The sequence below is a fragment of the Chanodichthys erythropterus genome, chromosome 2, assembly GCF_024489055.1.
Source record: "Chanodichthys erythropterus isolate Z2021 chromosome 2, ASM2448905v1, whole genome shotgun sequence".
Classification (NCBI taxonomy): domain Eukaryota; kingdom Metazoa; phylum Chordata; class Actinopteri; order Cypriniformes; family Xenocyprididae; genus Chanodichthys; species Chanodichthys erythropterus.
The window spans coordinates 16,087,952-16,111,654 of record NC_090222.1 but is presented as its reverse complement, the minus strand read 5'-3'; the positions used below and the strand labels follow the sequence as shown (position 1 = coordinate 16,111,654).

General features: G+C 41.3%; 1 protein-coding gene across 1 annotated transcript in view; it reads right to left on the bottom strand.

The window, feature by feature from the left end:
- LOC137029164 (uncharacterized) overlaps positions 1 to 23,703 on the bottom strand; it is a 178,636-nt gene that overhangs the window by 5,100 nt on the left and 149,833 nt on the right. Inside the window, exons 38-41 of the mRNA XM_067398702.1 lie at positions 6,396 to 6,481; positions 6,154 to 6,246; positions 5,945 to 6,028; positions 5,623 to 5,755 (exon numbers count right to left, since the gene is read on the bottom strand). Coding sequence (XP_067254803.1) covers positions 5,623 to 5,755; positions 5,945 to 6,028; positions 6,154 to 6,246; positions 6,396 to 6,481 — 396 coding nt within the window. The remainder of the gene's footprint in view (positions 1 to 5,622; positions 5,756 to 5,944; positions 6,029 to 6,153; positions 6,247 to 6,395; positions 6,482 to 23,703) is intronic.

Sequence of the window (23,703 nt, the reverse complement as noted above, 5' to 3'; positions counted from 1 at the left end):
GGCTACTTATTTATGCAGCGCTCTGACCGGCTCTAGCTGATATCAAAATTTTATGAAGATGGACGCCGCAAAGAGAAGTGGCAGGACATGCAAATTATTGGACATTTAGAGGCAAACAGACGCATAGTGCAAACTTCGGAGATGGTTACATCCACGAAGACCCCGACAAAGAGAAAGTGTGCCCGAACAATTTATTTCATTGGAGGCAACAAGATCTTTTCTGTTTCTTATGGGGTGAGTTTCCATAAACATCAAAGTTTGTCGTTTTGTGTTCATTCTAAGAACACGTACTTACTATTCTTGAATTGAATGTGACTAATAATTTTAGCCAGTTACTACTTCTTAACAAGGATTTACTAATGTAATAGTAAATGTATCAGATTCAATTCCTACGCTAAGTATCCGTAGCCGTAAAATGTGCATTATAAGTCAAAAGTAAAAGTATTTTAGAGTTTAATGTACAGAATTTTTTTAATCCTTTGACACAAACCAGGTCTAACCACTAACTGAGGTCTAAACCAGGACTATGCGGTTATCACAGAATCCTGTTCAAAAAGTTCTAATGTCAAAAACGATAAATTACTGACACTTACAATGCACATTATCCTTTATTATTAATAGTATGCGGTCCGATTTTCCCGTTGCGTCTGTCTTTGCTATGCAACCATGCAGCTTTACAGGCGGTATGGTTTATCTAAATGAGATGTAAATGAGCCCTATTGTCACTCCCAGCAGGTGAGAACAGGCGAGAACTGCAAAATTTTTAGGTCATTTTCTGCCCTTTGAGCTTTTTTGAGTGCCTACCTTCAAATGGCCACAACTTCTCCAAATATGATCAGATTTCCATGTGTTACACATCGTTGGAAAGCTTGGAGACTACACTTTCAGAATCCGTGAATAACTCAAAATGCCCCAGAACTGACTTGACTACTTTCCATGACTGGTCACATATAGGAAATGTGACACTAATCAGGTGACAATGTCAGGTGGCCCAGAGGGCAGATGCTAGACATTTAATCTATCTGAAGTCAAAGTGCTCGTCTCTGTACAAAATCACCCTCCAAACCTTGTAGGAAAGAAGACAAACTACTCTACTCTAAGGTGGCTACCAAGGTGGCCTGTCCTAGCTTTTTTTTTTTTTTTTTTTTGGGAGGGAGCTTGCTTACTAAAACTTACTTACGTACTAAAATAGAATGTAAAGAGCAGTGGTCTCACCAGAGAGCATACAATAAGCAAGGACAGCAAACTCATTTCTTAAGAAGACACAATGGTACTTCTCTCTCTAAAAGTATCATTCTAGCCAACCTACAGGGACTTCAGGGCCCTAGTAACTCACAATAAATAAAATAACATTTTAAATTTAGATAAATGTCTACACACATCCTACACAGGGAACAGTGGTCAAAGTCGCTCAGGCCAGCCTGGTGCACCTGCCACACAGCCATCATGTGCAGAGCAGCACTAGCCTGACCCGCTGCCATGTATGCCCTGGCATTTAAACGAGATGTCACTTTAAGGGGCTTAGATGGCAGAGTTTGAGCTTTCAGTGCCCAGAACACAAGATGGTTAACAAACCCTCTCTTCTATGAAAAGCACCTGAATTGCATCTTATTGAATTGCAATATTATTACTACAATTATTAGTACTATTACTATTACTATTAGTACTATAATTATTATCAGTCAGGGGCATCGACACATACCCATATTCCTTCCACAAAACTTACACAGGGAACAGTGGTCTATAAAGAAATACTTTAGTATTTAAATAGTAACCAGAACCTAAAAACGTTCATCCTGTGGCCACAGGGTGATGGCCTAACACCATTTCACGTGGTCTCTCTCAATGTGCTGCCATGGCATGGCATGTTCCATAAACTCTAACAGCTCAGCATACACGGTACAGGGTGGCTGAGAGAATTCAGTGTGGATTCAGAATTCACTGGACTTGCAGATGCAGATGACAACACATCCTCTCCCAGCAGCTTACTCTCATGAGCGGTCACACCCCACTCAAACTGTTTGGCAAGCTCCATCTGAACACCTCATGATCTGAGTCTCTACTCTGCCTCATAGTGCGTTCAAACCAGACGCGAATTAAGCGTTAAGCGCAAGTAATTTACATTTTAAGTCAATGCAAAGACGTGAATAGACATCCTGCAGTGCAAATGTTGCGGTACGAATCGAGCATTTCATGCGTTTGACGCACGTAATGCGTGATTCGCGCAAGTTAAAAAAATCTGAACTTTGCTGAAGCATTCGCCAGCATTAACCAATCAGGAGCTTGCTTTAGTAGTGACATGATTATGATGAAGCGAGCGGAGGCAGAAATCCAAAACAACAATGGAGGACAAAATAATCGTCGCTGTATGATACATCTTCATACGCTTATAGAAACAGGAATAAAAAGGATCTTGCTTGGAAAGGAATAAAAAGGATCTTGCTTGGAAAAAAGTGAATGAGGAGGTCAGACAATCTGGTAAGTTGTAAAAAACAGTCTTCACTCAATTTGAGCTATATATATATATATATATATATATATATATATATATATATATATATATATATATATATATATATATATATATATATCATAAAACTTACCTCCCTGTAGCTTTCTAGTAATCCTAAGACATTGATTAGCTTGTTCAAGTGTGTTTGATTAGGTGGCTAAACAATATACATATTGAGACTAAAAGCTAGCTAAAACTGGCAAATTGAGCTGATTTTCCGTATTTTACTACTACTTTCCCACTGACGAGTTGTGTTTATTCAGAGAAAGTGTGCAGAAAGAAGTGGAAGAGTCTGGGACACATATTGAAAGGAGAGGGAGAGCCCCTCTCATGACGTGAATTTGTGTCTGTTGTGAAGTGTTTTTCACGCGCAAATGAAGCGAGTAAACTCAAAATGTTTAAGTGTCCAACTACGCGTGAATAGTGTGATTTATTTGCGCAAGTCGCGTCTGGTGTGAACGCCCCATCAGTGCGAACGGGACCCGAACCACCAGGCCCAGATGCTCTTCCCTCAAAAAGAGACTCAGACGAGAAGGCAGCTTTTTCAGAGGAAAATGTTAACAGTTTGCACAGAAAGTTCCCTCGAAAATTTCCCATGCGTGCTATTCCATCCAGACAGAGAGAGGATGACAGATAATGAAGACACGGATCCACACATTTAAACCTTCTAGTTTCTCTGTGTGTTTCATAAATGCCACAATAGTGTTTCACACATAACAGTCCCTGATGACGAAAAGAGTATGACATGTTATCTGGGAGCCCCTTATATACTTTCAGGTCATACTGTGATGACATCATGGGCTGTCACCGGTCAATATGATATTTCCGAGATTGGATATGTTTTTCAGACACTCTGACACAGCGACAGTTCCCTTTCGAAAGTTTAGAACAATTACAGTACCAGTAAAAAAGATTGGATGCATTGCTATTATAATGTTTGTCTCAAACCAAATAATGGTTTTCCATTTAAATATACTTTAAAATATAATGTATTTCTGTGATGCAAAGCATTTGAACATTCATGTTACCTCTATGGCATTTCATATTTGTTATATTATAATATGTCTAAATGTTAATGTGCAGTTGACAAACTGGCCATTGACCTGCCTATGGCATGGGCTTTAAAGGGTCTACGTCAGCATGTTCGACCATGCCGATACTTGGGCCGAAAGTATACAATTACGTCAGATTTTGTGATGCTGCACCAACTCAGCTTTTCAAACTGGAAGACAGAAATCGCTCTGAAAAATGCAAAAATAACTATTTTTCACTTATGAATAACATTAATGAGTACCTTTAGTGTTTTCAATGATGTGCAGCCTATACATATCTGTTTACATCTCAAAAAATGTGTTTTGGGGTTTCATGACCCTTTAATACAATATTATATTAAGCTATCTGCAGATCTGAATACATGTTACATGTTCACTACCTTTCAAAGGTTTGGGGTCAGCAAGATTTTTTCAAATGTTTCTGAAAGAAGTTTATGTGCACCAAGGTGTAGGGCCTCGCTCGACAGAACTTACCAATGACTTTATCAATGAACAACATGATTGAACAAAGCTTCATTTGGTCCAAAAGATCCATTTCCTGACAGGAAGCACCTAGCCTTAACAGAAGTGATGACGTGACTTCTTTTAACAAAGGACTCTGTCTAAAGGACTTCTTAGCTCATCAGCAATAAACTGATCAGAACCTATCACGTGGGTCTGATCACATTAAATCTATTGATTCTCTCACAAAACCCTCTTGTATTATCGGACGGAACAGGAAAACACCCATCAACGGATTTAAAGACGAATCTGTCCTATCTATACCTCCTTTGTGTTGAGCAATCCATTATGACCCGGTCCACTCGTGACTCCGGTCAAAGTTTAAACTATGCTTAAGGACTCAATCTTGAATCTCAAAAGGGACAATTGTCGATTACTTAAAGTATTAACTATATCCAGAATAACACTTGCTATGATGTGATTACTAACATGTTGGATTCAATGCATTATATGTTTGTATTCCTGTATGCATCTTCTTTCTCTTATAATCATTGTTTTAATTAGGTCAGTCTAGTAATATGTGTGTAAGAAGTGTGTCATATTCTAGCTCTAAATACAGAGTTTATAATTCTCTGTAATTCTGTGTGAATTAAACATTGAAATTCAGTATCAGGAAAATATTAAGAAACTTTTAAAGTTGTTAATAAAACAGGAGAATGTTCTGCAGATATCACGCGATGTGATCAATAGACAATAGACGAGGCGTATCTAATCTCCGTAGCAACGTCTCATTGGAGGACCCATGAAGGGCTTTCCCGAGAAGACGTCACCTGAAAGACAGCCCATCCAAAACGGGATTCCGCTGTACACGAGTCACGGAACAACCCGATTACCTCAGCTGTCAGAGCAAACACAGGTACAAGCAAACTTCTCTCTCTCTTGCTGGAAACTGTGAAACTCCTTTAAATCTAAAGAATCAAGCCAAAGCTCTGCTTTTGTGATTTTCCTCAGGTTATGAGTTTACTTAGCACTGAACTTGGGACTTTTCATAACTCATATCAACTCTGCGAATGTGTGTGCATGTATGTATGTGTGTGTGTGTTTAGCCTTAGTTTCTTGTAATCATTAGAAGTAGTCAATAAACCTTGTTTTGATTTTCACATATACGAGTTTATTGTGCTGTGTGTCAAATTACTGCCTTAAACTTAAAATATCAAGTTACCTCTTGCTTATAATAATCATAATAAAGTATTGTTACTGTTGGCCACAGAATAATATTTTATCCAGAATTGGTAGAATACTTTAACCTCAATTTTTCACTGGACGAATAACTGATGAAGGGTTAAATATTAATTCTGAATCATTTACAGTGAATCAATTACAGTTGATTCGATTCTTATTCCCTGTAACTTAATTCTTTATACTTAATTGAGCTAATAAATGACCTAAGGTCCTGACAAAGGCTATATTTTATTGCTGTGAGTTTGTTGAAACCATGATACATACATATGATACATACATAGAAATTGGAATTTCCTCAAAGAGTGATTCATGCAATGGGAGAGACCTTTTCAAAAAGGAAAATGCAAAAAACAAAACAAAAAAACAACAACTTACTTTCCATAACAGTCTTTTGTGGGGCTATCATCACCCATGATGAGGTACGTCTCACCCTCTTTCAGCTCAACCTTGCAGTGCTTTCTCTTGACAAACACCCGTGTGCTGTCTGGGCTAACGTCCATGTCTCCCGCTGAGGTTTAGGATTTAAACTTTTAATTTATCTGAGCATATCTAAATTAACAAGCTTTGAACATTGTCCTTTCTTCATTTATTCTTAAAATGCTCCTGACACTATCTGTATTGCTCATAATTACTCTAATGCATGCGACACTCAAATGAACTTGTTATTATTGTCAGGAATAATAAAAAGATTACTTACTGTATTGGAGGACCACCTTTATAGACGTTGAATACAATATGAAGTTATTCTCTTCAGTAACTGAATCCACAATGACTTCAAATGCTGTCAGAATACAAATTAGTAAAGGTTATATCTGCTCCAGTTTATGATATTTTATTGAAAATACCTGACCCTCAAAAATCTTTTAGGTTTTTTAGTGTTTGTTTTTATAAAATTGTGTCACAAACCATAGTCAATTTTGGAGTGGGAACAAGCATAATCATATCTGTCTTTTTTGTTGATTTTCATCTCAATTGTTTTCTTCTCGGTGAAACAATCCCCTGATGACACAAAAATCGTTAGAGTTTATAATGGCATAAAACTCAAACCAATTCTACAATAAATCATCAGCTTGGTGTAGATGCATGCTAATTGGTTTTAAAATGGGTTTTTGTTTGTTTAAATGGTAAATGAATTTCTGAGAACCTACTTTCTGCACATTGGCAAACATCATCTGAGCACAGGACAGAAACAATGTTGCTCCTTTTGGGGGCGCTGTACAGCACAGAACATCTCCTGTCTGTGAAAATGATGGGGATTGACAAGTCAAAATAAAGAAAAGAAAAACATTTTATACTATTTAAAAGAAAAGTTTCAATGTAATAACTCAAATAATGTGTTGTAACAATCAATTAAAAGGGAAATATTCTCTCTCTCTCGTGCGCATGCGTAAGTGTTTTCTGTTTGAGTGAGTCCGGAGAGCGCGTGTGGTGAGCTCAAGCTTCATTAAGTGTGAGTGCAATTTTGTGGCTGCTGTTTCTAGAATAACCATTTATTACTTTTCTATCGACTTTCTTTCACTCTGTATTTAATCTAGTTTTGTTGGTGTGTTGATCCGGGCCACGTGCTACCTGTGTTAGGGGAAGAATGGCGGCCCCAGATTCTCAGGTTTTGAGTACACTTACGCAGCATCATGCAGTGAAGGTGTCATCTGCAGTGAGTGTAGAGGAATGTTGTATAGCGATAGGAGAAGTTGTGGGTAGGGATTAGCTGAATGAGGCTTTTGAAGCAGTGGGGCTTTTACAACAGTGTCGGTGCTTCAAAGCTTTTGAAACAGTGCTCTACGCCATCTGGTGGTCAATAAAAATTACTACACCACCTGTGTCATTCAGTTTTGTTAAGGCCGGAACACACCAAGCCGACAGTCGGCTGTATGGCAGTTTATGTTCGTCGGCCAACTAAGTTTTCTCAGTGTGTTCCGCACCGTCGGATAAAGTTGGTCCTCGTCTGCTTTTTTCGGCCGATTCGAAAGGTTGAATGGCGTCGGAGCTCGTCGGGCCATCTGATCATTCTGATTGGCTGTTCAGATACTGCCACCTGCTGGTTTGGAAAGGCATTTCATCTTACGCAGGCGCAGAACGGACATGCTACTTGGCCGTCGGCTGTCGAGCGTTGGTTTAGTGTGTAAGGCCAACTTTGGACCCAGATGCTGCTGACGTGAGCCAACCCCGCAGTCTGCTTTCGTCGCCACTAGTTCATCAGCTTTGGGTTGGTGTGTGTAACAGGCTAAATTAACTGAAACCCAGCGTATAGGCTGCCTGCCTCACAGACATGTGAAATATAACTATAGAAAGCTTGAAATAGGCCACTCTCTGATTATGTAATTCAAATGAGTGTATTCTCTCTGTATAGGCGCGGTCATTATGAGGAGATGATAAGAGTCATAATGTCAACTTCATCTTTGCTGCCGATATTCAGAAAACATTATTTTATTAATAACAATTAAAATGTCTCCTTGCTGTTTTTGTCACATTCATAATCATTACTTTTGCCAATTCTTTACGGCAAGCTTTGTGTGTGCGCTTGTGCGATATATACGTTAGCAATTACATAAATGCTAATTATAATGGTTTATTCTCTCCAGTATTTAAGAAATAAAACTAATATAAATATGATCAGTCAACTAATGGCTTAAATGAACAATTAGTCAAAAGTTATTTCACATATTTTCGATGCTTGCCTCACCCACAAGAGAAATATGTGCATTGAAAGCTTGAAATTACTTTTAAATTAACCATATTGTAAATGTAATGTAAATGTAAAATGTAAATATTTTTTTTTCTGACATCTGGACTGTATTTTCAGGTGTTTTGAAAAATATAAACATATGATTTAATATATTGGTAATGAATAAGCTACATATGAGAAATAATATTTTAAGTTCAGATTTCAAATGTCATGCCCAACGCTGGAATTGTGCAAAGTTTATTTATTTATTTGCTAATAGGTTGTGTATTTTAATATAACGATACTTACATTATAACGTGGTTACGATACGACGGCAGTCTAATCCTATTGGCTGAGCTGCCAACGTGACCCCCTCTGTTGCAGAAATCGCTTGAACTGAATATTAGTAGGGCAACATGAGTTTGGCTGAAACTGAAATTGAAGATGCCCCGTCTTCTAATAAGTCCGACGTCTGGCAGCATTTGGTTTACCAGTCATGCGACAGGACGGTGAAAAAAAAAAAAAACCTGTCAAAGCTATATTACAGTCATGGCGAATGGAGTGGGAAATGAAACGTTTCATGCTTCAGTCTCACTTGAGTCTCACTCACTCTTTTTTTTAACACGCACTGGAACTAACATAAGCAAAGTCTTAAAAGTGGCTATACAAGAGTGGGAGCTTGAAAGGGCTCCTCTTAGTAGTGCCGTTGACAACGCACGCAACCTGGAGGTGGCAGTGAGAGAAGCCAGGTTATCACCACATATTTCAGCCTTGTTCAGACTGACAGTCCAAATCTGATTATTTGTGTACCTGAAAGAAATCTGATCTAAAATGATTGATGTCCACACTGTGTGCAACTGTTCAGATCCGATTTGTGTGTCCATTGTGCTTTTTAATTTTCTGGAATATCTGCATTTTCTTCTATGACGTTGCGTTGGTAGGTATAGCTACAGCAAAATCAACAACAACCGCAACATGGAGGGGTTTGCAATACAGATGTTGTCTTATTTATGTCATGACAATGTGTAGCCGCCGGTGCTGGACTACTGCGTTATGATGAGTCAATGGCAGGAGGCTGGTATGAGTGGCTTTATTCCGTGCTGTCATCTCTGCTGGTCTCCAAACATGTCACAGTTATAGCCTATTGTAAATGTATGCTCATCTGGTACTTTGCAACAACACAGCCTTGTTTTTGCAGCGACTTTCAGCTTGTTTCTGGAAAAGCAAAAGATGCTTGCAATGCTTTGCTTAAAGAAGTTCTGTCTTAGTCTTCTTAATTCTAAGTTCACGTTAAATTTTTTAACTTTTTTTTTTTTTTTTTTTCAGTGACAGACAGACCTATTCAGTTGATACTTTAAAAACAAAAGGTTTTTATTAAACCTTGACAGAGTTGGAAAGAGTATTGAAAATTTGTACTTAAGTACAAGTACTGTTACATTACTGAAATAATACTCAATTACAAGTAAAAGTACTGGTGTCAAAAAAGTAATCAAGTAAAAGTACGAATTACAAAAACTACTCAAAGTACTAAAATTACTTTTAAGCCGGTGATATTTAATGAATTATTAAATAATATCAAATCATAGATCTTAGTAGAAAATAGCTACTTAAACAAAGCACTTTCACCTTTTTGACAAAGTGCATGAATTAGTGGTCACAATACTGAAATTTCTAACTTCAGTACAATACCTTGAAAAGATCAATATTCAGTATCATTTTAAATAACATGGGGAAAACCACCACATACTGTATACCATAGGTATTTTAATATCTAACTTTTTTGTCCATTCATTTTGTCAAGGCAATCATTATTTTCAAGCTTCAAAAAGCAAATTTATGAAATTTATGAATTTAATGAAATAAGAAAAAAAATATTAACCTCAATTCCGTTGAGGTATTCAAAATATGACAACGCTGAATTTTTACATGCCCTGTATCTTAAAGGGTTAGTTCACCAAAAAGGAAAATTCTGTCATTAATTTCTCACCCTCATGTTGTTCCACACCATAAGACCTTCGTTCATCTTCAGTACACAAATTAAGATATTTTTTTAATGAAATCTGAGAGCTTTCTGACCGTCCATAGACAGCAACATTACTACTTTTCTGGACCTTGAATGTGGTAATAAAGATATTGTTAAAATAGTCCATGTGACTACAGTGGTTCAAACAGTAAGGATGTTATGAATCGACAAAAATACTTTTTTTGTAGCCAGCCAACATGGCTGGGAGCATCAGACCAGTGAGCAATTAAAGACCTATTAAGATCATTTTAGGCAAAAGAGCTGAAAAAATTATACAGTCAATAATAAAGATTTACTGTTTTATCACATTCGACCAAGGTGGTGCTGTGACCAAATTAATGTGGTATGATCAGAGTGAGGTGACAATGACACTCGCTAAGGATATGACTCCCATGAAAATAAGTCAACCAGATCAAAAGTTATAAGCATATGAAAAAAATAAATAATTCTCCACTAGGGGTTGCTGGTGCAAAACTTCTCAGGCTCCTTCAGGGCCTTGTGCTGATGACCCATACCGAGTTTCATAACGGTATGCTAATGCATTCATAAAATGCAGAATTTTAATACAAAATGGCAGATGGCCAAAATGGCCGACATGCGAAAATTGGATGTCATTCGACTTGGCATGATGCACCGAATCTAAAAAGACCAAATTTATCATTTAAAATTGAACATATTGGAAGCTATAAGCAAACATAAACTTTTTTTTTTATCTTCAGACCAGTAGGGGGTGCTGCACCGAAATTCAGCATGTAGTCTCTGGTCATGCTTGGGAAGAAGTTTGGTCTGAATATGATGAAGCATTGCAGAGATACAGCCATGAGCCCAAATTGGGTGCTCTACGTTAAATTAATTTGCATGTTATTTGATAATGGTTGAGTTTATCAGAACGCTTTTGATAACTTTTTGTCAGAATGGATGGAAGATTATCTGATTTGATTTTCATGAAAATCAAATGAAGCATCTAAGAGGAGTTCGAAAAAGCAGGTTTTTCGCAAAATTCAGGAGTCTAACGAGATGACTCCTGTGAAAGTAAGTCAACCACACCCAAAGGTATAAGCATTCGAATATTTGATTTTAACACTAGGTGGCGATGGTCCGAAACTTCTCAGGCTCCTTCAGGGCATTGTGTTGATGACCCATACTGAGTTTCGTAATGATACGCTAATGCGTTATACAGAATTACAGAAATACAGAATTTTTGCACAAAATTCAAAATGGCCGACAGCCAAAATGGCCGATATGGGAAGATTGGATATCAATCGACTCGGAATGATACCCGGAATCTAACAAGACCAAATTTATGATTTTTGGACAAACCCATCAGAAGTTACAAACAAAAATATCCATTTTTTGTATCTTCGGACCAGTAGGTGGCATTGCACCGAAACGCTGCATGTCGCATCAGGTCATGGTTGTGATGACATGTACCAAGTTTGGTCTGAATATGATAAAGTGTTTCAGACATACAGCCTCGAGTCCAATTTGGGTGCGCTACATCAAATTAATTTGTGTATTATTTGAGAATGGTTGAGTTTATCAAAAAGCTTTTGGTAACTTTTTGCCAGCATGGACTGAAGATGATCTGATTTGATTTTCATGAAAAATCAAACAAAGCATTTAGGACTAGTTCGAAAAAGTAGGTTTTTCACAAAATTCAACATGGTAGACAAACCATAAGTTGAAACCTAGAAGGTTTGGTAGCGTTGTAATCAGTAGGGATTCAGGAGTCTAACGAGATGACTCCCGTGAAAATGGGTAGACCACACCCAAAGTGATAAGGCATCATGCTGATGACCCATACAGAGTTTCGTGACAATACGCTAATGCATTCATAAAATAAAGCATTTTAGCACAAAATTCAAAATGGTCAATGGCCGAAATGGCCAATATGGGAATATTGGAGATAATTTGACTTGGAATGATGCCCCGAATCTAACACCACCAAATTTATGATTTTTGGACAAACCCATCAGAAGTTATAAGCAAAAATAGCAATTTTTCGTATCTCCGGACCAGTAGGTGGCATTGCGCCGAAACGCTGCATGTTGCCTCAGGTCATGCTTGTGATGACATGTACCAAGTTTGGTCAGAATACGATGATGCGTTGTGGAGATATAGCCTCAAGTCTGATTTGGTGAGCTTTTTGTCAAATTCATTTAGGCAGTATTCGAGAATGGGTGGTTCTATCAAAAAGCTTTTGATAACTTTTTGTCTGCATGGTCTGAAGATGATCTAGTTCAACTTTCGTGATAGTCGGAGTAACGCCCTAGGAGGAGTTTGAAAAAGTAGGTTTTTCAGAAAATTCAAGGAATCAGAGGAAAAGTGAATTTTGTTTCTAACCCTTATGGTTCAAAAGTTATTAGCATAAACAGAAGTGCAAATTTGGAAATTTGGTGCTAGAGGGATTTAGTTTGAGACTCCAAATTTGCTATGGACACAGTTGAGACTGGCCTCTATCAGTGTGCCAAATTTCACAACTTTCCCGCATACGGTTCTATGGGCTGCCATAGACTTCCAGAGCGGAAGAATAATAATAAGAAAACTAACGATTACAAGGGGTGCCTACGCACCTTCAGAGTTTGGCCCCTAAAAATGACTTTATTTCAACAATTTCTTCTCTTCCATGTCAGTCTTGACATAGTAAACACAGTGCAGCACTTCCAGGTTGTACGTCAGAACGTCGGCTCATTATTGGCCGGATACTGTGTCAGCATCAAATGATGTGGTGCTCACATGAGCAGCATCAGAGAGTGACATGGAGAGAGGAAATTGTTGAAAAAAGTTGTAATTTTTGTTTTTTGCACAGAAAAATTATTCTCTTCACTTCATAACATTAAGGTGTTCAACTGTTCACTGTAGTCACATGGGCTATTTTAACGATGTCTTTACCATCTTTCTGGGCCTTGAAATTTGCAATTACATTGCAGTCTGGGGTCAGAAAGCTCTCAGATTTCATCAAAAATATTTTAATTTGTGTTCTGAAGATGAACGAAGGTCTTGTGTGTGTGGAACGACATGAGGATGAGTAATTAATGACAGAAATTTCATTTTTGGGTGAACTAACCCTTTAAGAGCCATATAATAGGTTGTTTATTTAGATAAAAAGGACATCAGAATGGTTTGACCTGTAATGTCTGTACATGTATGTAGTGAGGCAGTTAGACAGACTAGGTTATTTGTATGTACAAATCATACAAATTCCCCATTCTGAAACATATATTTACATTGTAAAGAAATGAAAGATCCACCTTTGTTTGTTGAAAGACTTTCTGGTGCATTTCACTTATAGCCAATAAGATTTCCTGTGGCATTTTCATTGGTCATTGGCCTTCATTGGAGGTCTATTCTGATTTATAACTTTTGACAATGTTTAATTTAACAGCACGGAGAGATTCATGATTGCACAATACACAGACAGCGTGCACTCAATATTAGGAGAGGCAGTTCACTTGTATATTTGAGAGCTTGTGTCGTTTTCTGCGCATTACAATAATGCACTTTTGACATATGTAATTAAAATACGGCATAGAAACCTTCGGATATGATTAAAATTATACGCAATACCTGCAATCTCACGCTGACATTCAAGCTCTGTAACTGAAATGTGTGAGTGACAGGAGGAGGCGGGTGTGTGTCAAACTTGCCGTCGGGAGGGGAGATATGAGAAGAGAACGCGCCGCTGGTAAAATATCAGGGTTTTCATTGGTCCGTTTATGATCGTATTTCTTTATTGGCTACTGATATGCCGGTCAAAGGTTTGAATATTCAAATTGTTAGCATACTCAGTAACAGAATGTGATTTTACAAGTAGCGAAGTAGATTACTTAGCTTAATTTGTACTTAAGTAGGGGAGAGCGGAGTAAGTTGTCACATGGGCAAGTTGTCACACTCTTCATAACTCAAACTAGAGGCTCTATTTCAAAAATCAAATAGCCATTTTGTGTGACTTCTTCCATAGTCAACGTCCTGTTCACATGTGGTCAAAATCGCTCTAATCTGAGGTTAGCACAATTTTCTTATTTTTTGGCTTAAAAAGTTATTATTATTATTTTGCACAACATAGAGTAGACAATAACGTGTCTTTTGATACTTTAGCTGACGTGCTATGTTGAGCGAACCTTGAGATTAACTCCCTCGGGTCGGCAGTCATGCCAGCGATACCACCGTGTTTTTTTTCTTACCAGTGTGAAAGAGACTCAAAATACTCTGTCAATGTTGCACATACAATTAAGAGCTATACACCATTTTAATCTGTGGAATATCTTCTTTTATTTGTGTACACTTGTGTACACAAAATGTTGTGCTTTTTGCAAAATAAAGAAAACGTCTCGGGTTACGAGTGTAACCCCTGTTCCCTGAGTAAGGGAACGAGACGCTACGTCGAATGACGTGATGGGAACCCTCTGTATTTTGTGATCGTAAAGCACCTCTGTATCCAACCAATGAGAAAGACGTGACGTCAGAGGCGGGTGACGTCACGGATCAGGAAGCTATAAAGCATACCCAGAACAAAGCACGCTACCTTCTGTAATATGTCTGAAGCAAGCGCTCCAGGTATGTAGGAGGTACGGCAACGTGACGTAGCGTCTCGTTCCCTTACTCAGGGAACAGGGGTTACACTCGTAACCCGAGACGTTCCCTTTCGTGGGAACTATCGACGCTACGTCGAATGACGTGATGGGAACGCTATCCCAACTACGCCGTATCTCCGAATGCCTGGCTGTTGTCTTGTAGAACTCTGGCACCCGGAGTAACATTTAGGTTGAGATTATAAAATCTAATGAAGGTGTGCTGGGATGACCATCCAGCCGCACCACATATGTCGTCCAGAGAGACTCCGGACAAGAGAGCTTTAGATGCCGCCATACCTCTCGTGGAATGAGCACGCACGACTAAGGGACATGGGAGTCCCACTGTTTCATACGCCAGTGAGATGGCCTCAACCACCCACTTACTCATCCTCTGCTTGGATGCTGGGCCCCCTTTCTTAGGGGACCCATAACACACAAACAACTGATCTGTTTTTCTCCACAGGGCAGCTCTGTGGACGTAAGCATCCAGTGCCCTCACAGGGCAAAGCAGATTTTTCTTTTCCTGATCTGGATTTGTGAATGGAGGCGGGCAGAACGCCTCAAGTGTGATGGGACCTGGGACTCTCGATGGCACCTTGGGAACATAGCCTGGTTTAGTGTGTAGAAAGGCCTTAACCATGCCCGGTGCAAATTCTAGACATGATGGAGCGACTGACAGCGCTTGTAGATCGCCGATCCTTTTTAGTGAAGAAACGGCCAGTAGGAAGATGGTTTTTAATGTCAGGAATTTATCTGACACTTCTTCTATTGGCTCAAAGGGAGCCTCGGCTAACCCTTGAAGCACAATAGTCAGATCCCAGGTCGGGGTTTTTGTGCGCACCACAGGTCTCAACCTGAGTGCGCCACGGAGGAAGCGTATAACTAGGGGGTCTCGGCCCACCGAAGAACCCCCTACAGGATTATGATAAGCCGAAATGGCTGCAATATAAACCTTCAGTGTTGAAGGGGTTAAGCCTTCTGAAAACTTTTCTTGAAGGAACTGTAGCACATAGATGATAGGAGACTGGACAGGGTCCAAATTACGTTGTTCGCACCATGTAGCGAACAATTTCCATTTATATGAATACAACTTCCTCGTGGAGGGAGCTCTGGAGTGAAGTATGGTCTCCACAGCCTCGGTTGGGAGACCAGATTCTATGAGCCTTGCCCCCTCAGAGGCCAGGCGCACAGTTTCCACATTTCCGGACGGGGATGGAGAATCGCACCGCCCGCTTGAGACAGGAGGTCCTGTCTGAGAGGAAGCTCTAGGGGAGAGCCGCTTAGTAGTGACATTATGTCTGAAAACCATATCCTGGTCGGCCAGTAAGGGGCCACCAATATTAGGTCGACCCTTTCCTGGCGGACCTTCTCCAGAACCCCCGGCAGCAGTGAGACTGGGGGAAATGCATACAGACGCAGCCTCGGCCATGTCTGTAGCATAGCGTCCAGCCCTAGAGGTGCTGGGTGCTGTAGGGAATACCACAGAGGGCACTGAGCTGATTCCTCTGTGGCAAATAGATCGACTTGAGCTCGACCGAAAGTTTTCCATATCAACTCCACCAACTCGGTGTGGAGTTTCCATTCCCCCGGTCTCGCGCCCTGCCTCGACAGGGCGTCCGCTCCTACATTCAACCGCCCGGGGATGTAAGCTGCTCTCAGCGAGAGGAGCTTTCCCTGGGACCAGAGGAGGATGCGACTGGCCAACCTTGATAACAGGCGAGACCGCAAACCCCCCTGATGGTTGATGTACGAGACCACCGCAGTGTTGTCCGTGCGGACCAACACATGGTGATCTCTCAGGTCTGGGAGGAAGTGTTTCAATGCGAGAAACACCGCCATCATCTCCAGCCGATTTATGTGCCAGGAGCGTTGATGGTCCTCCCAGAGACCCTGAGCCGAGCGACCACTCATGATCGCCCCCCAGCCCGTGAGGGAAGCATCTGTCGTAAGCATTACACGACGACCAGAAGTCCCCAGCACGGGTCCCTGGGATAGGAACCAAGGCTTCTTCCGCATGACCAGAGCACGAAGGCATCGCCGCGTGACTTTGATCATGCGAAAAGGATTTCCCCTCGGAGAAAACCCCTTGGTCCTGAGCCACCACTGTAAGGGTCTCATGTGCAGGAGGCCAAAAGTAATAACGTTGGACGCGGCTGCCATCAGACCCAACAGTCTCTGAAACTGTTTTACAGTGAGTGACTGGCCTAATTTCACCCCATTCACAGCCCCGAGAATGGAACTCACACGAGCAGGGGACAACTGCGCCTGCATCGTGGTGGAATCCCAGATTACTCCTAGATAGTTTGCAACCTGACTCGGGAACAGCACACTCTTCTTGGCGTTGAGCCTCAACCCAAGCCTTTTCATGTGTGACAGGACAACATCTCGATGTTGAACTGCTAATTGTTCTGTTTGAGCTAGTATCAACCAATCGTCGATATAGTTCAGTACGCGGATGCCCTGGAGTCTCAGCGGAGCCAGTGCTGCATCCACGCACTTTGTGAACGTGCGGGGTGAGAGGGATAGGCCGAAGGGAAGAACCCTGTATTGGTAAGCTTCGCCCCCGAAAGCAAACCTGAGGAACTTCCTGTGAGAAGGATGGACGGATACATGGAAGTATGCGTCTTTCAGATCTATCGCTACAAACCAGTCCTCGGACCTGATCTGAGGGATGATCTGTCTGAGTGTAAGCATTTTGAACTTCAGCTTTTTTACGGATCGATTCAGCACATGTAAATCTATGATCGGACGCAACCCTCCATCCTTCTTCGGAACAATGAAGTAGCGGCTGTAAAAGCCCGACATTTTGCTGGGAGGGGAAACCCTTTCTATAGCCCCTTTTTGCAAAAGCGTCGTAACCTCCTGTTCCATCACCAGAGACTGCTCTGGGGTTACCACTGTGGGAAGCACCCCTTTGAACTTGGGTGGTCGAGAACCAAATTGAATTCTGTATCCCTGTTCTATCATGAGCAGCACCCACTTCGAAATGTTCGGGAGACTTTTCCATTCTTCCAAATATTCTACTAAGGGAACCAGTCTCTTGAGACTGGTCTCTGGTGTTTTTTGAGCACTTGGCTCGTCTATCTGACGCGGCGCACCGGCAGACCAGTGTTGTGCCAGTTCATACCTAAAGAGAACTAGCTCAAAGTTCAGTTCACACAGATGATAATGAACTAGTTCATGTTCATAGTTCTTTTTTTTTTTAAATGAACTAAGTTCACATATCTAAAAATGAACTAGTTCACGTTCATTTGTTAAATTCTTTTTAAGATAGGCCACTATCTTACTCAATAGAACCTCTTTACCATCCATTACCAGCTGCAAATCACTGCAACTCCAAAACTAATCAAAATTATTGTACCAATAAACAAGAGACAATTATTATAGCCAGGAGAAAAATAATATTTACCCCTTAAATAATGTGTAATCATGATATGTAGAAATTGGAAAAAACAAGGTGCAGTCAAGGTATACTGTATGTTCAGTGAAACTTTTATTTAGCCAGCATGAACCAAATTACAGGACTTAAAAATAAGGTATATTCAGGTTCATGGGGAAAAGATCAGTCTACTGACAAAAATCCAGCATATTCTGAACGGCAGTAACTATGTAAACCAGACCAAAGTAGTCATGTACTGTAATGTAAACTTAGCTTGGGCTTACCCTGCTTAATGTGCAATACTCAACCAACACATTTTCACACCTTCAAAAGGAAGTAAACAGTGAGTAAACAAAGAAAATGCCATTTACATTCATTTATAATAAAACAATCTTCCTGGTTATATTATTCTAAAGAAAATGAACAGCTAGCAGCTGAACAACTTAACTTAAGATGACCTTACCCTGCTCAATGTGAAATACTGGACCAACACATTCTAGCATCCTCAAAAGACAGTAAACAGTGAGTAAACAATGACAATGTCATTTACATTCATTAATATTTTTTTTCTAACTCTTCCTGACTTATATTTGTCCAAATGAATTGAACAGCTCTGAAAACTGAAAATTATACAGCATATAGCTCTAATAAACAAACATAGCATTCAATTTCAGATGCTGGATTTATCTGTACAGAAAGGAGTCATAGGTTTCAAAGTGCAATAGTCAAGCAGCATAACTTACTGAACGTAAACATTTGGAGAAAAAAAGAGAAGGTTGACTCCTGAGTTTTTGTCATGCTGGAACATCTTTACAAGATCTCCCACTCTTATAGCAAGAAGTTAAAGTTCTTTAAGCTTTCTGTTTGCATTCAAGAGCAGTTGCTTCTCAAAGTTTTCATCACCAAGCCTGTTTCTCCTGGGCCTGAATATTTGGCCTCCGATACTGAAAAGTCTCTCCACTGGAGCGCTTGAGGGGAGTGCAGTGTTGTATTTAAGGAAGAGCTTTTTGAGCCTGGGCAGCAGCATGTACTCTGCAAAGCCATCTGTGGTTGGTGCATCCAAGTAAGTGTCTGCTTCATTTTTTTTGAGATTCTGAGGGTTTTGGTTAAACCTGAAGAAGGAAGCTGTTGTGTCTTTGTCAGTATCACGACTAGGCTTAGACTGATCAGAGTTTTGTGTTTCTGAGTCATCTGAGTTGCTAGTTAGAAGTTCTCGTTTCAGCATAACTCGGTAAAGCAGCCGTTTTTCCTCATCCTCCACCCAGTTGAGCTTGAATATTGGCAGCAGCATGGCTGACAATATGTGTTCCTTCTTCTCAAGCATGGCTTCAACCCTTGTTTTCAGTGACTGCATGATGTTTAGTATGAGAGGACGGCATGTAATCAGACCTTGTGCAGCAGTGGGCTTTGTGCTCTCCTCCAGCAGGCCATTCATATCATTTTGTAGTTGTACAATGGTCGGAGCCAAATACCCGAGGAAGACGTTTTTCTCTCCCTGCAGGATGTTCAGTGCAGAAGCTAGGGGCCTCATTACATCCACAAACTTGTGTATGAAGCTGATTTCCTCAGCAGAGAACCGCCTAAAGCCAAACTCATCACAGACAGCATGCAGGATAAGGTTGTCATATGCAAGAGTGACAGTATCAGCAGCTTCATTGGTGTCTGCCTGGGGAATTAATGTTGCTATGTGAGACAGTCGCTTCATAGCAAGATACAAAGAGTTCCACCGTGTATCATTTGGGAACACAAAACCAATCCTGAGCTTTCCCTCAATAAAATCTGAAGCTTTGGGGCTTCTTTTAATCCGGTTCCACAAAGCAGATGCCTTAGCAAAAACAGCCCTCGACAGTGTTTTGTACTGTTTATCAGTTACCTTCTCTGTGTCTTTGGCAACAAGATTTAAGGTGTGAGCCATGCACCTTCTGTGAGGGGGAAGACGGGGGTCTTCCAATGCTGAGAGAGGCTCAGGTTCCATGTCATCCTCTTCATCTACAGCAGGAGGCGAGGTAGATCCTGGTTCGTTTTCATTTTCAGTTGCTGCATTATCACTGTCAACATCTGGATCTGGATCTTTATCAGCAATGGGAAAATCTTCTGTGAAACAGTTGAATGCTTTCACAAAATTAGAAGCATTGTCAGTCACAGTGCACACAATCTTGTTTTGGATTCTGAACTCTTTATGCACCTCTGACAATGCTTTGGCGAGAACATCATGTGTGTGTGCTCCTCGAACACGACGGCATGCAAGCACTGCAGAGCTTCTCTGAGAGATATTATTTTTGTTGAGCCAATGAACAGTAATGCCTAAAAACGCTTTATTCACTGCAGTCCAGCAATCTGCTGTTGTACATACGGCATCAACTTCAGAGAGTTCATTCTTTAAGTCAGAAATATTCTCCTGGAATGCATTGTTCAGTAGTTTCTGTACCTGCTTTCTTGAAGGCACATGCCTGGATGGCTGCAAACCTGTCACTAATTTGATGAACGATGGCTTCTCGACCTTGAATGAATGAATGAATGAATGAATGAATACATTTTATTTTATTTTTCCTCTTCAGAACATGATCATTAGTAACAAAACATATTTTAACAGAAAATAATAATAAAAGTCTCAGCATGTTCAAAAGAAAAGAAAAAAAAAGAAAAAAAGGAAGAAGCTAACTTATATTTGCCTTCCCCTTTTACACATCTAGTTTTGAGACGGCTACTGTTTACTCTTTACAAAATATCATTATATCAGTACAGTAGTACAAATAAGGAAGAAAACGTATAAAATATACATTTTCCTGGTTCAATATGTGTCTCACTTTACAAAATATACCATTGATCTTTGCCAATTTAGAACTGATACAATTGACTTGTGGTTTCCAGCAGAGCTTATGATCAATTATTACTCCTAAAAAGGAGTTTTCATAAACTATTTTCTAATCTGGTGTTATCACACAGTACTTCAATAGTTAAATCTTCAGGAATTCTACGTTTCCCAAAAATCCTAAATTTTGTTTTCTTTATATTAAGAGATAATTTAAGATATAATTTGTTCAAGTCAAACCACAATTTAAGCTTAGCCAACTCTTCAGAGACAATCTTCAACAAATGTTGGAGATTCTCTCCTTCACAAAATATATTTGTGTCATCTGCAAAGATGACAAATTTCAACAAATCAGAAGTTTTGACAATAACATTTATGTATAATATAAATAATTTTGGTCCTGACCTTACTCAAAGGCTGCAGATCTCCCACAATGTAATCCAACACAAGCTTGTCCACTTGTTGCTGGGAAACGAAGGAAACAGCAGGTCCTTTACTAAATGCAGTGAGCTTAACTTGGGTGGGTGTGCTTGGCGGCGGTCCTCTCTTCGTTAATGATTTCTTGCGTTCATCATTCAGTCGCAGATATTTGCCAAGATAGCTCGGATGGCGTAACTCGATGTGTCGTTTCAAATTTGAACTCGATGTGGCTGACGTACGTACTTGTTTGTTTAGTCCCGGTGGGCACAGTTTGCACAAAAACGTGAGGTTTTTTCCGTCTGAGTCTTCCTTTGTTTGTACATAAAACTCTGCTAAGTGCTCTTCAAAACTGGCTTCAGCTGTAGCTAAGTTTGAATCACGTGAACTAGTACTAGCACTAGTCATGATGCTGCACCATCAAGGTGTTTGCTGTAAACAGTCGTGTCGTAAAACCTGAGTTTTCAAATGAGCGTGAACTGCGCATGCTGCTCATTCCTGCCAGAGTGAGCGCCGCTCTCGTTCACGTTCATTGAATGAAAAGTGACTCGTTCAGTTCAGCGTTCGGCGAAAATATGAACGCGTTCAGTGAACGTCGTTCATTGAACGCGTTCATGCACAACACTGCGGCAGACAAACGAATTACATGCTGACCGACCCTCCTCGGAGGATCGGCGGAGACCGCTGTGCCCTGACGCACACTGGGTGGCAGGGTTGACAGGACGGTCCCCTGAGGGCACTGGGGAGGACCCGATATCCGAATCCCCCCAGAGGGGGCTGCCCTCGAGAGATCCCGCATCATAGATGTCAGGACCTCTTCTTTGAAGCCTTCCGAGAGCTAATGACGGTCCTCAGATCCGTCCTACCTCCGGAAGGCTTCGCCTGTGCCGCCCGACCTGGTCCCCAAGATTTTTGTGGGGGAGCCCGGGAGGCGACACTGGCCTTCTGTTGCGCCCTGTGCGCTGAGGAGCTGGCTGTCGGCCGAGGCTGCTCCCGCTCAGCAGCCTCGGGGGGATGAGAGCGGCGGGGAATAATTTTTGAGAAAGCCGCTGTTTGTTTCAGTGTCTCCTGAAACCTGTCGACGACGGTTGACATCGCGTCGCCGAACAGGCCAGCAGGAGACAGCGGCGCGTCCATGAGCGTGTTTTTATCTCTTTCTTTGATATCAGAGAGATTGAGCCAAAGGTGCCACTCCGTGGCCACCAAGGCTGCCATAGAGCGGCCGATGGACTTGGCCGTCTCCTTGGTGGCCCGGAGAGCTAGATCTGTTGCTTTTCTTAGCTCATGAATTGCCTCAAAGGACGCCTCCCCACTCTCATCAATTTCCCCCAGCAGATCGGCTTGATATGCCTGTAAGATTGACATCGTATGAAGGCATGCAGCCGCCTGACCTGCTGCCGAATAAGCCTTGCCCACCAAGCTGGAAGTTGTCTTTAGAGGCTTGGTGGGCAACGTTGGGGTCTTAAGGGACGATGCCGACTCAGGCGAAAGATGGCTCGCGAGCGTCTCTTCGATCCGAGGCATCGCCCCATAGCCATGATGTTTTAGGCCAACAATATTACTATACAAAGATGTCTGTGGACTGTATAGCCGATACTGAACCGGTCTCTTCCACGACCTCGACACCTCGGTGTGGAGGTCAGGAAAAAACGGCAGACCCCGACGCTGGGGTAGTGACCGTGCGGGGAGAAACCTTTCGTCTAACTTGCTTTTTGGTTTACTGTCAGGTCTCTCCGTGGGCCAGTCAATATTTAATTTTTCTACTGCCCTGGTCACCACCTCCAAAAGCTCCTCATATGCAGGGGATGAGGCTGGCGGTTCCTCATCGACGCTCTCCACATCAACCTCCTCGGAGGAAGATACGTTGAGCATCGGTGTCTCCCTTCGGGGGGAAGAAACCGCTACGCGTGCTTCCGCCACCAAAGGAGAGACACTGGGTCTAGCAGGTAAGGGAAGCGATAGGGCAGCGCCCGTCTCTTCCCCCTCTACTAGATCCATCTGTGAACCCCACGAGTGCAGCCTTCGCTGTGCCTCAGCAGCAGCGGGACCAGACCCGAGAGGAACACTCGCCCCAGCGCCCTCCTCAAAGAGCGCCCGGCGCGATCGCAGCACTCTGAGGGTGAGCCATTCGCAGTGTACACAGACAGCTCCCTCGAGAGCCGCCTGTGCATGCTCAACCCCCAGGCATTTAACGCACATGTCGTGTGTGTCTCCTTCCACAATGAAACGCGGGCAAGGAGGAGCACACTTCCTAAATTGCTGCTTTTCCGCCATTCTTATATATATATATATATATATATATATATATATATATATATATATATATATGTGTCTTATTTGTGCTTGGGAACTCTTGTCCTCGAACAAAGAGACCACAGTGTGTATGATAGACAATACAACAATAAATAAGACAGACAGATACAGATAGCGCTTGCTGAAGACAACAGAAGCTAGCGTGCTTTGTTCTGGGTATGCTTTATAGCTTCCTGATCCGTGACGTCACCCGCCTCTGACGTCACGTCTTTCTCATTGGTTGGATACAGAGGTGCTTCACGAACACAAAATACAGAGGGTTCCCATCACGTC